The sequence below is a fragment of the Cyanistes caeruleus genome, unplaced genomic scaffold, assembly GCF_971803275.1.
Source record: "Cyanistes caeruleus unplaced genomic scaffold, bCyaCae1.hap1.1 HAP1_SCAFFOLD_89, whole genome shotgun sequence".
Taxonomy (NCBI): domain Eukaryota; kingdom Metazoa; phylum Chordata; class Aves; order Passeriformes; family Paridae; genus Cyanistes; species Cyanistes caeruleus.
In genome coordinates this window covers 538,799-552,754 of record NW_028255894.1, presented here as the reverse complement: position 1 = coordinate 552,754, position 13,956 = coordinate 538,799, and the positions used below count along the sequence as shown (strand labels likewise).

The 13,956-nt window shown below is 56.7% G+C and overlaps 2 protein-coding genes across 5 annotated transcripts in view; both read right to left on the bottom strand.

Moving 5' to 3' along the window:
* The window catches only part of LOC147646604 (uncharacterized), a 518,783-nt gene that overhangs the window by 68,976 nt on the left and 435,851 nt on the right, over positions 1 to 13,956 (bottom strand). The gene's annotated exons all lie outside the window — the stretch shown is intronic.
* On the bottom strand, positions 5,704 to 11,744 carry LOC147646618 (maestro heat-like repeat-containing protein family member 7). Of its 4 annotated transcripts, none has more exons than XM_086873173.1 (16): positions 11,126 to 11,744; positions 10,877 to 11,026; positions 10,543 to 10,607; positions 10,276 to 10,425; positions 9,939 to 10,087; positions 9,469 to 9,616; positions 9,032 to 9,219; positions 8,805 to 8,942; positions 8,413 to 8,527; positions 8,120 to 8,260; positions 7,749 to 7,925; positions 7,460 to 7,615; positions 7,199 to 7,300; positions 6,752 to 6,854; positions 6,415 to 6,471; positions 5,704 to 6,125 (listed from the first exon to the last, which is right to left on the bottom strand). In XM_086873173.1, the coding sequence occupies exons 1-16, from the start codon at positions 11,247 to 11,249 to the stop codon at positions 5,926 to 5,928; spliced, it is 2,163 nt and encodes a 720-aa protein (XP_086729299.1). In that variant the 5' UTR covers positions 11,250 to 11,744; the 3' UTR covers positions 5,704 to 5,925. The 4 variants fall into 4 exon arrangements, with proteins under 4 accessions (XP_086729299.1, XP_086729300.1, XP_086729296.1 ...); XM_086873174.1 differs by having other exon boundaries at positions 10,543 to 10,601; positions 11,126 to 11,713; XM_086873170.1 differs by having other exon boundaries at positions 6,415 to 6,854; positions 11,126 to 11,715.

Here is a 13,956-nt window from a genome sequence, read left to right as displayed (position 1 = left end):
ACACCAAAGTTCCAAGTTTTTTTGTCTCTATGTTGTCATGTGAACAAGGGAATGGTTGGGTAGTGGGGGATATAAGGGTTTTCTGGAAGTAATTCTAGTTTTCTTATTCTTGTAGTTTTGTTAATAAACTTCCTTTATTTCCTTTTAAGTTTTAAGCCTGTTTTGCTCTTGCTCTAAGCCATATCTCACAGCAAGAAATAAGGAAGTTTTCTAGTAATTTTTTAGTTACTGCTTTAAAACCACGACAATGTGAAAGAACAATTCCTTTTTTGGTTTAAGACCAAAACTGCAACATTTAAAGTTGTTTTATTAAGCCGTGGAGACAGAGAGAAGACTGTGGACTAAGGCAATGGCTGAGGTTGCTGTATCTTAATGAAGAGCTGTCAGTACCAAGTTGTTACTCAATTGTTTGCTGCTTTGGGCAGAATATTCAAAAGATAGACAACTTCTGACAAGCAGTAATCCTTTCCTTATACCCCAAGTATTTGGATGCTTCAGGACATTTATCACAGCTGCCAAAACTGGATTCACAACCTGTGGGTTTCAAAAGGAGAGCGAGATTTTGCCTGTTCTTGCTTTGGGAAAAAGGGAAAATATTCTCATTCCTTCTTCTCTTTCTTTACCTACATCTTTTTCACTGACTTTTGACTGGACTCAGCTCAGTGATAAACCATCCACAGGAGCAGCCAGGGCTCCTTGTGGCTCTTTCCTAGTGAACAAGCTGTGCTGAAGCCACACCTCCTGTAAAATGCACTCAGCATTTTACATACTGAGCTTTCCTATCAGCCTCCCACATCTCAGCCATTCCGTGCTGGGAAATGACAGACAGGGCTGCAGAGTGATGGGGGGAGGAGGGGAGAGGAGACAGTGCTTCGTTTAATTATCCCACTTCAGCCTGATTGCTGCAGTGGTATCTTAAAAGTGAAAAGATTTGGAAACTAGATTTCTGGTAATTAGCATTGAGAATATTGTAATGCCAGCACTCAGCCTCTTTCACCGAGGATTTACTTCTCTGGGATGAAATTGCCAGGCTCTCACATCCTCTGATCTCCTCAGAGAACCAGCTCTCACACGTGCTGGCAGACAGCATCTCTGGGCTCAGGATCAGGGGCAGGTAGCAAAGAGGGGACTCTGTCTGTCGGGGCTGGGGAAGATCCATCTCGTCTTTCAGGAGGGAGCCCACGCTGCCAGTGCTACAGCAGAGTGTTTGCAGGCACTGCTGTCACCACATCCTGATGTGAAACTGCTGCCATTTACTGCCCTGGCTGAGGCTGGGGTCCAGCACACATAATAAGAGAGGAGCTTGAAGCAAGTAGTCAAGAGTGAAGGGAGTGTGAGTGTCAGATATTGATGATCCAGCGTGCCCAGTCTGCAGCTGCACTACTGGGGGAAATCGAAAGAAAGTATCACAAAAGCAGCAGGCATCACAGATGGCCTTTCACTCTTCAGCAGAGAAGACATTTTGTCTTCTAAAACCTTACTTCTGATAGTTTTTCCCATCTGAAAACTATCTGGGCCAGGAGCAGCACCCAGGGACCTGCCCTGCCTGGGGGAACTTATACCTGGATCTTATAACTAAGTATCAGAAACAAGGGCACACACTCTGTATTCCAGACTCCAACATTTTATTCTTATTCTTCATTTTCCATGTTTTAAGTACTACTATGTCTTCATCTACTTCAGCTTCTACCTCTTCTTCCTAATATTCCTATTCTTATTCTTTATCATTTTTTGGTTTCTGGAGGGTCTTATGCAGGTTTTCGTTGGGGGGGAGGTGGGTTTGGGGTTTTTTTCTTTCCTACTATTACTTCCTAAACACAACTTTCTTTTCTTTTGTTAGAATTGTGTGTGTTGCAGTCCAGCAGGCCGCCGTCGTGTCCTGGGTGCAACACCTCCTGTCTGTGTCCATTCCTCATGGCCAAAGTGCCCCAGGATCAGCATGGAGTCCTTTCCGGAGGAGAGGAAATGGCCTTGGAGTCCAGCAGGGAGGAGCTGGAGCCAGTGTCCCTGCAAAGGGCCAAGAGCCGTGTGGCTGTGGCCCTCGGGGACCCGGTGCAGGGGTGCCGCTGGCGGTGCCAGGCTGCCGCTGGGAGCCGATGACTTTCCAGGTGCCTTCCCGGCCGGACGATGGGCCGGGATGCGGCGCTGAGCCCCGGCAGCGAGGGTCCCCCTTCGGGTGCTGCTTTGGGCTGCCGTGTGCCCTCGGGGAGCTGCCCCAGGGGTGCTGCAGAGCGGCCGGGGCCGACTCGGCCTGCAGGGCCAGCGCAGGCCAGGGCAGCCCGTGCGGCTCCCTTGGGGCGCCGGGCAGGCCGCGGGGCAGCCGCCATCTGCAGCCCAGCGCTGCTGGCAGCGGGCGCTGATCCTGCGGCTGTGCCGCCAGGCAGGGGCAGCAGAACAGCCCCCGCAGTGCCCGAAGTGCCCGCAGTGCCCACCTCAAGAGCGAGCGGCCTTTCCTGTGGGGAAGCGGCTGCCCAGGAGAAGAGACATCTTTCACCGTGGCTTGGGCTGCCAGAGGGCCAGGCCCGGCACAGAGTTGCTCTTGCGGGCACAGCTCGGGCTCCTGGCACTCCACCCAAGCTTCTCGAGGGACAGGCAGCAGGATTCCCTCTTGGGCTAAATCTGCCAGTCTCTGCTGCCTGGCCTCTTCTCCTTCCTCGTGCAGCTCCAGGACGCTCACCTCATCCCAGTCATCGTCCTCCCGCTGCCAGGCCTTGAGCTGGCTGCACAGGATGTCGCAGTATTCCCTGCTGTCCTGAGCCAGCTCTCCATCACTGTCATCATCCCAGCTGCAGCTGGAGGATTTTCTCTTTGCTTTGCCTCCAGTCACCTCCTGGCCATCCTGGCACAGCTCTTGCTTGCGGCAAGCTTCCCAGTCCAAGAGTGCCCGGCGGCTCGTGCCTTCTCCTGGGGACAGCCGCTGCTCAGGAGATTCTTCCCAATCTGAGAATTCCTGACAGTGATCGCTGTCTGCCTGCCACGGCTCCTGCTCCCTGCACTCGCCCCACTCGGAGACAACTGGGGAGGGCTCTTGCTCCCTGCCCTCATCCCAGTCCCGCAAATGCCAGTAGCTCCCCCATACTTGGACCAGCTCTTGCTCAAGGCCTTCATCCCACTCAGAGAGCTCCTGGCAGCTCTGGGCTTCTCCTGGGGACAGCTGTGGCTCAGTGCAGGCTTCCCCTGGAGTCCCTTGCTGGAACTTGTTCATTTCTCCTCGGCAGAGCTCTGGCTCTTCCTCAGCGCAGGACTCCACGGCTCCTCTCCTCCCTCTGCTTGCCCTCTCAGCCTCCTCCTGCTGCTCCCTCAAGGCCTGGGCTCTCTGTGAGCCGGGCCAGGGCCTGGGCAGGGCTGGGACTTGGGCTTCGCCTTCTCCTCCTCCGTGCCTGCAGCCCTCTGGTGCACACAGGTACCTGGACACAGCCACTGTCCTGGGACTGACCCAGGCCCCACAAGCCCTTTATATACCCCCCAGCCGGGGCGGGGCTCTGCCATGTCACAATGGACTTTGGGCACCGCAAGGTCCCGCGTCACCACGGCCCCTGACACACCGTGCCTGTGTCACAAAGGCCACCCCGGCACCCTGTGCCTGTGTCACAAAGGCCACCCCGGCACCCCGTGCCTGTGTCACAAAGGCCACCCCAGCACCCCATGCCTGTGTCACAAAGGCCACCCCGGCACCCCGTGCCTGTGTCACAAAGGCCACCCCGGCACCCCTTCAACAGCCCAAGGCACCAGGAGCGGCCTGGAGCAGCCCAGGCCTTGGGGGATTGCAGCCCCTTCTTCTGAGCCGCTCCTTCAAATGATCAGGAGTGGCTGGGGCCAAGTGAAGGTGCAAAAGGAGACCGTGTGTGTCTTCGTTTGAAAGACAGGGGCCTGCTAAGGGAGGCAGGAGGCTCCTTTGCAATGGAAAATGTAAACCCCCCCACTCCCAATTATTATCCCTTTGAAAGGCACTCTCTGGCAAAGATAGGAGGACAGGAAGAACAGTTTGTGCTGCTTTTGCATGAATTGCTATTTGGTGAGCAGGGAAGAAGCCCCCCATGGAAATGATTTTACTGAGAGGAGCTGCTAAGCGAGAGTTGCCTCTGTGCCAAGCAAAATCCAAGAGCTGGCTAGCTGTGGGAACTGACTACCTATTAAAGCATTTAAAAAGCTGGATCCACCTCTGTGAGGTTGACATTTTGCAGACAGGCAAGCCAGGGAAATCTCTCTCTTGCTTCCACCTTTGAGGAGGTACCCGGCTGCCGGTCGGGCCGGGCCCCGCTGCACTGCGGCCCTTGCAGTCGTGCTGACAGTGGCCACAACAATCCTTAAAGCTTCAGGGTCCCCTGACACCCGGGCAACTGAGGAGGAAATTAAAGGAGCGGGTTCACTGGAGTCCCCAAAACCAACTGGAATAGGAAAATCAAGTAGGGATGAGGCCCATAAAGCCTGCGCAGCACAGGAGCAAAGTGCAAAGACCAGGCCTAGGGGCAGACACAACAATATCTAGGGGAGGTGTGAGGGCGCAGTCTGAGGGCATGGGTCCAGACACAGACTGGGGTTAGAAAGATGCAAAATACTGCGACGAATTGCAATCAATCGGGGGAGAGAAACGGGAAGATTCTAGAAACATAACTTTCAGTGGGGTGACTTGATGAACGTATGAATTGCCATCAGGCCTTTGGCAAGTGCTTCCCAAGGCTTGAACTCAAAGCCTGCTGCTTCAGGGCTGAAGTCTTTCTGGCCCTGTGTCCCAGAAGGGCTGAATCGCACAGGCTCGGCCTGGCGGGGCCGGGCTGGCCCCAGCAGTGACCGGGTGGGGACGGGAGGCTGCGGGACCCCGGCTGAGGCTGGGCCGGACCACGGCTGCTCACACCTTGCCGAGCCTAAGCCGTGCCCCGCTGCCGGCCCCTGCTGAGCTGGAGTCCGCTGGGCTCCGGGAGGAGCTCCGGGTGGGTCCAGGCCCCCTCGGCCACGGCCGTGTGGCACATGGTAATTGAAAGAAATTGGCCAGGAGACAAGACTCCTGTTTGATGCCTTTATTAGGATTCAGCTCTTGGGGGGTAGGGGGGGGCCCGAGGGGTTGTTTGCATCACTGCCATTCCCACACTGTCAGCTCCAAGGAGGAGACACAATTCAGCTTTGCAGCACACACTGCAGAGCTGGGGCTTCCATCCTCATGAGAGTAGCCAGGGACCTGTCATCCTGGTTTGCTGTCTAGGGCTGTCAGTCCTTTCCAGTCCCCTTAGCTCATGGTGATGCAGGAAGATGGTTTCTAAGCAGGTTTAGGTGATGCAGGGAGATGATCTTGCATCATAGCTTGCTCAAATATGTTTCATTGTCCTTTTATTCCTCTGTTAGCTCATTGTTTTGGTGTCCTGCATGCCTTAGTCTGCATTTTACTCGGTTACACAGCTTCCTGGGTGTTTCTTTGTTCTAGTGTGGCACAGCGACCATGGGAGTTGCCTCGTTCTGTGGCACACCTTTCTAATGGGTTGCTTTTCTTAGTTGGATTTAGCCCCCATGGGAGCAACTCTGTTACAAGGTAGCAGGGAAGTAAGGGGAAAGGGTACAGGAATGTCTCATAAGAACCTTTAAAACACTTCAGAAACTGGTAAGTAATTAACATTACTAATAACCATCAGAGTAAACAAGGGGTACAAGGTTTACAAATGGGATAAGAACATTAACTGTACATAACTAAACACAGTATTTCATCCGGGGTGGATTTCTTGAGAGATTTTATTCATGATACCTCTCTTCCCCTATGCCCTGTACACCATGGGTAGCAAAAAAAAGGTCTTGTGAGACTGCCTATTATAACTATATGCCTATGTAATATGCTATATTTATATACATAAGGAAAAAAAAAATAAAGGAACAATGCTAGAGAAAAGGAAAATTGCTGCTCTCTCAGGTGGTGCCCAGCAGACAGAGCCTGCCAGATCAGCTCTCTGTAGAGCTCCAGCAGCACAGCCAGCCTAGGCCCAACAGACGAGGCCGTGTCCTCCATGCCCTGCGTAGCTGATCTTGCAGGTTATCAAAGACGGAATATCGAGCCCTCTCTATTGCCTGTAGGATGTACAGTGTTTGAATTGCCAGGTTTACAATGGCAGGGCTGCTGTCATCCACCATGTTCACAAGGGCTGGAAGAGAGACGAACAGAGCCACGGTCAGATCCCAGACCTGTGAGGGCCCACGGATAGCCCCCTGCCAGGGCCATCCCAGTCGGCTCTTGCCATGGCCAGCAGGGAGCAGGGACCAAGGGGATCAGCCTGAAGCTGCTGACCACGAATGCCCCATGTGCCCCTGAAATCTCGGTGTGCTCTTCTCACGCCGCCCCTCATCCACACGGGGAGCAGAGCCCTCCGCAGCCAGGCCAGGACCTGCAGCTCCACCCGCCAGCCCCACTGACAGCCCGCTGCCCTCACTCACATTTGTAAATGAGCTGCAGCTCTTCCTTCTGCCCCCTCAGGAGCCGCCCGGCTATCCCTGGGAACACAGAGCCTGTCAGGGCCCCAGCGGCACAGCTCCCTGCCAGCGGCGCTGCCAGCCCTGTGGCCACACGGCCTCCCGCCCCGGCAGGGCTCAGCCCGGGCCCTTGCCGCATCCTGACTCAGCCCAAGGGCCCGGCTGCCAGAGGCCGGCAGCAGCAGCCCCGAGGGCAGCCGGGGCTCCAGGGCGCCGGGCCCGGGTGCCGCTGCCGGGGCAGCAGCCGGGGCCGGGGCCGAGCTGCGGCGGGGCGGGGAGGGAGCCCGGGCTCGTGGCTCACCGATGAACCTGATGGCCGCCTCTCGCAGGGGCTCCTGTGGGCAGTCCAGGTACGGCAGGGCCCGGCGCAGGTGCTCGGCCGCTCGCCTCTCATCCTGTCCCAGCTGGAGAGAGAGGCAGGAGGGAAGGGTTGGTGCGGGCTCTGCCTCTGCGGCCAGCCCCGGCCTCCCGTGCCCGCCCAGCCCTGAGGCCCGGCCAGCAGCCGCTGGCGCCGGGCTCTGGAGGGGGCAGAGGGCCGGCTGCTGCCCGGGGAGCCGCGGTGCCGCCCCTGCCCGCAGCCCCAGTGTGGGGCTCCATTGGCACCCGGCTCGGGGCCACAGGAGCCTGGAGAAGAAGCCGTGTGGCCGGCTGCGGCACTGGGCAGGGGCACAGCTGCCAGCCCCCACACCGAGCGCCGGAGACAGGGGGCTTCTCCAGGCTGAGGCTGGGCCTTCCAAGCCGTCCTTACCAGGCACTCGGTGATCATCCACAGCTTCTTCTTCTTCACTGGTCTTTCCAGATCTCTCCTCTTCAGGAACTCAGCCGCACAAAGCAGCGTTGCCCAAGAAGCCTGGAGAGCAGCAGAGACCCGCAGATGGCCCCACAAGCCAGGACACAGGACCCGCATTTGTGTGCCAAGGCCTGGAGGAGGCTGCAGCCGGCAAGGTGCCAGGGCAGGAGGCAGCCGAGCCCCGTGCCCGGGTGACAGCAGCAGCCCGGGAGTCCTCACCTCCGCCACCTGCTGGTTCTCGTCATGGCAGTGGAAGAAGAGTGGCAGCAGGCTCTGGTGCACGTGTGACTTCAGGGCCTTTTTTTCCTTTTCCGTTAGAACAGTCATCAGCGATCGGAAGAATAATATGGACACCAGCTGCACCTGGCTATTATCCTATATGAAAGGAAGGAAAAAACACCTCAGCCCTGTCTGCATGGGGCTCAGCAGGGCGCAGGTGGGCAAATCCCCAGGGCACCAAGTGTCTGGGCAGCACCCAGTGGCCTCGGCTGGGGGCACAGAGTCTTACATGGTCAAAGAGTGGCAGGAGTGCCTCAGCCAGCTGCAGAGCCATGTGGCTGGGTATCAGCATGTCCTTGTCCAAAACTATAAAGCTGAGCACCATGATTGCCTTCCTAACTATCTCTCCATCTGCATCCCACAGGAGCTCCACAAGACTTTCAGTCAGGCTCTGCATTTTTTCAGCCTGTGTGGAAGACAAGTCTGTGAAACGCCACCCTGCTGCCACAGGGCCAAGAGGCCAAAGGCCTGTCCCAAAGCACTCAGGCAGCTGAAGCAGGAGGCAGGAGAGCTGGGAGCAGCTGCCTCGGTGCCCGAAGCCCAGCCGAGCCCAAGTGACTGCGTTCCCCAGCACTGCTTCAGCCACTGCCCACTTCTCACCATCGAGGGATCATCAATCAACTTGAAAAGGGCCCTAAGCGCCAGGTGACGCTTGTCCCTGCTCTCGCTACTCAGGTGCCTTGAGAAGATTTCCAGGACTCTGTTAGCACTGCGTTCGCTCAAGTCCAGGTAGTCCAGGATCTGAAAGGCACAGGGCAGTGACAGGGGAGCCAGCTGGCAGGAGCCCAGAACCAACACAGGGCATGGGCACCATCCCAGGCAGCTGCAGCTGTGAGGGGGCAGAGAGGTGGCAGGCAGCTCTGCAGGGAGGCACTTTTGGCCATGGGGCTCACCTCCACAAGGAATGCCAGGGCAGGCAGATCCCAGCGTGCCTCCTGTGTGCTGAGCAGCTGGAGCAGGTAGGGAACAATGCGGGAACACAAGGGGATAGAGGCAGACAACATCTCCCTGCCAGGGTGAAAAAGTAGCCAAGACCGTGAGCCAGGGGGACAAACATCTCCCAGGACTGATTCACAGAGTTCTGATCTTTGAGCAACATCCTGCAAGGGGACCTGGGCCCTTGGGGAGGTGACTCCTTGTGGGCACCCGCCTCTCCCAGCCTTTTCCAGTCTCCTTAGCTGTCCCTTGGTGACGAGGCCCTCTGGCCCACAACAGTGGGGACTGTGTTGGGAAACTTCAGCACAGGGCACAAATGTCAGAGGCAGTGGGGAGAAGGGGGTCTCACCTGGCCAGCAGACCCACGGCATAGTGGTGGGTGTCAGAACAGAGCAGCTTGTCCCAGCCATGCTTGTGTTCCATTTCCACCACCACTTCCTCACGATGCATTTGGCAGAGCAGGGACTTCAGGGCCTGCACTGCAAAGCTGTGTGCACAGCAAAGCCCAGGTCACGCTGGGAGCACTGGCTCCTGCCGTGGAGACATGGCAGGGACAGGAGGAGTGGGATAGAGCACCTGTTGGGGCTGATGGCAAGGCCGTGTTGCTCCTGGCATCCCTTCCAGAAGGCATTGAGATCCTCTGGCATCTCCAAAGTGCTGAAGAACACTTGGAAGAGCAGATGCACAAAGAGGCGGGGGAAATGCACTGTCACTACATGTGGGACACAGAGCATCTGAAGGATCTTCCACATCAGCACAGTTGCCTGCAGAGGACAGAGAACCCAGAGACAGTGCTCAGTGCCGAGGTGTCCGAGTGTCAGGGCCTGAGTGTGGCAGGGAGAGGTCAGGGGAAACCCTTGGGGAGCATCAGGCCTGGTGCCCCTGAAGCTGCCCCTAGGCCAGGTTTCAGCCTGGTGCCTGAGGCAGGGAGATGCAGTGGGGGAAGGAGGAAACAGAGCTGCTGAAGACACGGCTGGCCATGGGCTGAGCAAAGGCCAGTTGCAGAAACTCACAGCCAGGGCAAAGACACCCGTGTTGTCCCCATCAGAGGTGCACGTGCTGTGCTCTGGCCAGTTCCCCAGCACATCGAGGACTATCAGGTATGCCTGCTCCGCTGTCCTGGGCGAGCACAAGATCGTCTTCCACATGGTCATAGCAGCTCTGCGGGGCGACAGCTCTGTCTCACGGGGGTCTCAGACACATCCCCGTGGCCTGGGCAGCAATGGGGAGCTGAGCTTGCTGCCAGCTCTGCCTCTGCCTGCTGCCCCTCGCCAGCAGCAGCACCCAGGCAGCCCAGCCCTGCGGGGACAGGGCCCAGAGGGGCCATGGCATGGCAGCAGGCTCAGGGGCCGATGGAGCAGGGCTGGGAAAGGTCCCAGGTACACAGGGCCCTGGAAGTCTCTGTTGGTCAGACACCTGGGCCAGGCTGTGCAGGCTGATGGGCTGAGGAGCCCTGAGCCCTCTGGGCACGTGGGCCCTGTACCTGTCACACGTTGGGGCCACACGCAGGAGAGCAATGACCACATCAGTGGGCTGTGCCTCGCTCAGATCCAGCAGGGTCCTGTTCAGCCTGTGCTCAGAGAACTGATTGGCCATGAGCCACTGGTGGATGTACCTCACCATGGCAGGCACCTGGAGAAGGCACAAGGGGAGACTTTGAAAGCTGCCACAGGGAGTCAGGAATGTCCCCAGCTTCCCCAGAGAAGTGCTTCCCTTCTCACCACGCTGCAATGGCCTCAAAGGCTTAGAGTGATCAGCAGGTGTGGCTTGGGAGGCCAAGTGATCCCTGGAGGATCAAACCCTGGCCACAGGCTGCTTACTTGCTTTTGACTGTAAAAACCCTCCTCTACAAGCATATCCAGCAGGGCAGCAGTGGCCTTGGTGTTGAAGATGTACGAATATGGTCTGACCCCAGTGGCCATGGCACTGGTCCCTTCCTCCCGAATTCTCTTGATGAAGTTGCAAACCAGCTGTAGGAGAAGGGCAGGAGACAGAAACATCGGGGATGTTCTATGGAGTGCTCCAAGCGTGGTGCTGGGCTGAGCAGTGCCAGCAGGCCCAGCCCAGGTGGGGATGGCTGCAGGTACCTGCGCTGTTCTGCGGAAGAGGCCACGGGCAGGCTCCTGCTCTTGTGTCTGGTCCATGGCTGCATCTGGCAAAGAGCAGCCAGAGCTGAGGGGCTGCAGGAGAGGCCGGAGAACACAGCCCAGCCCTGCACTCCCCAGGCAGGGACAGCCCTGGGATGCCCCAGGGGATGGAGCACGGCCACTGCTGGGGGGGCAGCCCCTGCCCCTCTTTTATCCTGTCCATGGGTGTGTCTCCACAGGACAGGGTGGGATGGGATGAGATGGGATGCAATGGGATGGGATGGGGCCAAGATGACTGCAGGCACCAGCCCTGTGGCCCAGCTCTGCCACTCACCCTCCTCCAGCGGCTGGAACTGCTGCACCTCTTCAGTCTCTGGTCCTGGGGCAGCTCCAGGGCCTTCTTCCTCTTCCTCCTCCTCCACCCAGGCCAGCTTGGGCACTCTTGGGGGTCGCTGCTCCGTATCTTCTTCAGGACTCTCCCATCCTTTCCATAGGAACAGCACCAGGGGATGGCATGGCATGGAATGGGATGGGGCCAAGCTGGCAACAGGCACTAGCCCTAAGGCCGAGCTCTGCAACTCACCCTCCTGTGGTGCCTGGAACTCCTGCACCTCTTCAGACTCCTGTGCCAGGACAGCTCCAGGGCCTTCTCCTTCCTCCTCCTCCACCCAGGCCAGCTTGGGCACTCTTGGGGGTCGCTGCTCCATGGCAGGGACTGGATTTATGGCTACTTGCAGGAGAGATGGCTTGGGAAAGCTCAAGTCAGCAAGTCCTGCAGTCGTGCCTGGAAGGCACCTGCAAGACTGAAGTCCTGGCAAGACTGCAGGACAGCAAGTCCTGCACTTGGGTCTTGAGGGCTCCTGCCACAAGGACAGGAGGCTCCTTGACAGGGATTGTGGTCTGGTTTCAAGGGCAGTGACTGCAGGGATGGGCGATGCCTCAGAAAAGCTCCAGGTCACCAAATCCCACAGTCTGCCCTTGAGAGAACCTTAAGAAAAGAAGCCTTGGCAAGGCCACAGGTCAGCAAGTCCCGTGGTCTGGCCTCGAGGTCACCTGTAGGAATGACGGCTCAGAAAAGCTCCGGGTCCGACACAAACGAGTGCGCTGTGCGGGGGCTCCTCACAGCACCGCTCTGCCGCGTCCTGTCCCGTCGCGTGCACTGGGCACTGTGGCATGGCCCTGTCACCGCCAGCTCCTATGTCACCACGTGTCACAAAGGGCCCTCTGACACCCTGTCCATTTCCATCCCATGGTGACCATGTGTCACAAAGGGCCCTTGCACACACTGCCACCTGCCCTTGGGCTGCCCCCATCCCCCCCAAAGTGGCCCAGGTTGGAAGGAATCCCTTGCCCTTGTCTAAGTGTCTTAGACAGCCCAACAGGATCTTTAGGAACGCCTCAAACCATCAGCAAACGCTGCCCTGCTCTGCAGGCTCAGGGCAGCAGAAGGAGCCCCCAGGGCTGCTGACGCAGCCGCAGCAGGAAGGGCACGGGGCCCGTCACAGAATCTGGCACGGCCTCCTTGGGACATGTCCCGGCTGGTGGCCATTCTAAATTCACAGGTGTGACACAGACAAGGAACATCTGGGCCAAGGCACGAAGTGTCCACTAGAATGTATTTTAGCACATTAGAAAGACTTGGGAGGAATCCCAGAGGGTCATTTTTTGAAGCAAAGTGATCTGATTAAATACTGTAACCAACGGTAGGCTTGGTAAAAATTAGAAAGTGGTGAAAATGGACTGCTTAATGGAACTTTAAATGATCATCCACTGTTACAGTTGATGTTATTTTTAAGAAAAGAAGACAAATGAGACCAAGTGATATGTGCAGACACATTTTTTTACCCTGAAGAATAAACCTGAGTGGCACAAAGAATATGGCTTTGATTTAGACCCCCAGGAGACTTTGGTCCTTCCTTTGGAAAGAGATAACAGGTGGAAAATAAAGAGATGTTGTTCAGCATGTAGTTTAGGGCAGAGATGTTTGAAACTGGCAAAAAAGCACGAGGAAGACACTGTTATAGATGTCCAAGACTCACAGCCGAGTTATTCCAGGCCAGCTCTACCTTCCCCGTCAAGCAACCAGTCCTCTCCCTCAATTAAATGGAAGTGAAAATGAGGTGAATAATCCTGGTGAGGGGACAAGTGTGGGGATGCCAGTGACAACATGTACAAGGAATAAAACCAAGAAAGCTTTGCCTTTAGTCACCCCCTTAAGGCAAGCAGTGGGTCCCACAGGAGAAGCTGTGTGGGTGAAGATCCCCTTTTCTACTGGTGACCTGAATAACTGGCAGGAAGAAGTTCATAATTATAGAGAAAACCCTAGCAAAGTGGCAAAAAGATTGGAGTTAATAGTCAAGAACCGAGACCCAGACTGAGGTGATTTCATGATGACAGCGCTAAGGAAAAACAGATAAGGAGTTGGTGATGAAGATGGTCAGAGCACATGTGCAGGGAGAAATTGCTAGTGGAGCCTTACAGGGTACAGTGGACCAGTTGTTTCCTATTGTAAACCCTTTGTTGGGCCCGAATGATGCCAAGAACTGTGCGATGTTAACTAGATACTGGGAACTGTGGGGGCCGAGGAAGCAGCCAATGCTGTAGCCACTCTCCCCTGGAGGAAAAGCCCATAGGAGGCTTTCAGTGACCGCTCTCCCCCAGAGGCTAAAGGCCTCGATGGGGAGCTGTCATTTTTACAGCCACACGTTAAGTGGTTCCCAACATGTCTTTCCCCCTGTATGCATATTATTTTTACTCTGTTGGCCCTTCCCCCTTGTTCCACCCCTGACTCCTCAGACCATTGTCCCTGCTGCTCCACCCCACCCCCTGCTTTTCCCATATAATCCCTGCTCTCACTGAGCCTGGGCCAGTTGTTGTCTCTGGGACCCTTCAGGAGAGAAGAATAAAGACCTCCTTGGAACCCCACACGGTGCCTCCCGTCTCTTTTCTTCGGCACCACCCGAGGAACAGTGGCCATTCCAAAAGCCCTTTGAAGGGCTCGCAGCTGAATCACGGGGGCAAGGCAAGCGTGCCTGTGCGCCCAGGGGAAGTGCCACAGGAGACGCTTCCCTGGGAAGGTCGCGGCACCCTGACCACCTCCGCTCGCCGCGACAGGTGGGGCCCAACAGGGAGCTCTGCCAGCGGTTCCCTGGTTCCCTGGTTCCCTGGAGAAGCGTCTCCTGCAGCACCAGCTGCAGAAAGCAAGTCGCTCTCGGGTCTGTCACTTCCCTGAGGAAACCCCCTCACGTTTTAGCAAGAGCTATCCAAGGGGACACCGGGACCCTCCTAGGACCATCCGGGGAGTGAGGAGAAGATTTCCCCAAGGACCAGCCAGTGGGTGACACCACACCCAGCAGTTTTGGTTCACCCAGTGGAGGTGGAAAAAGCTGCTAAAATCAGGATTTGGCCTTTCTG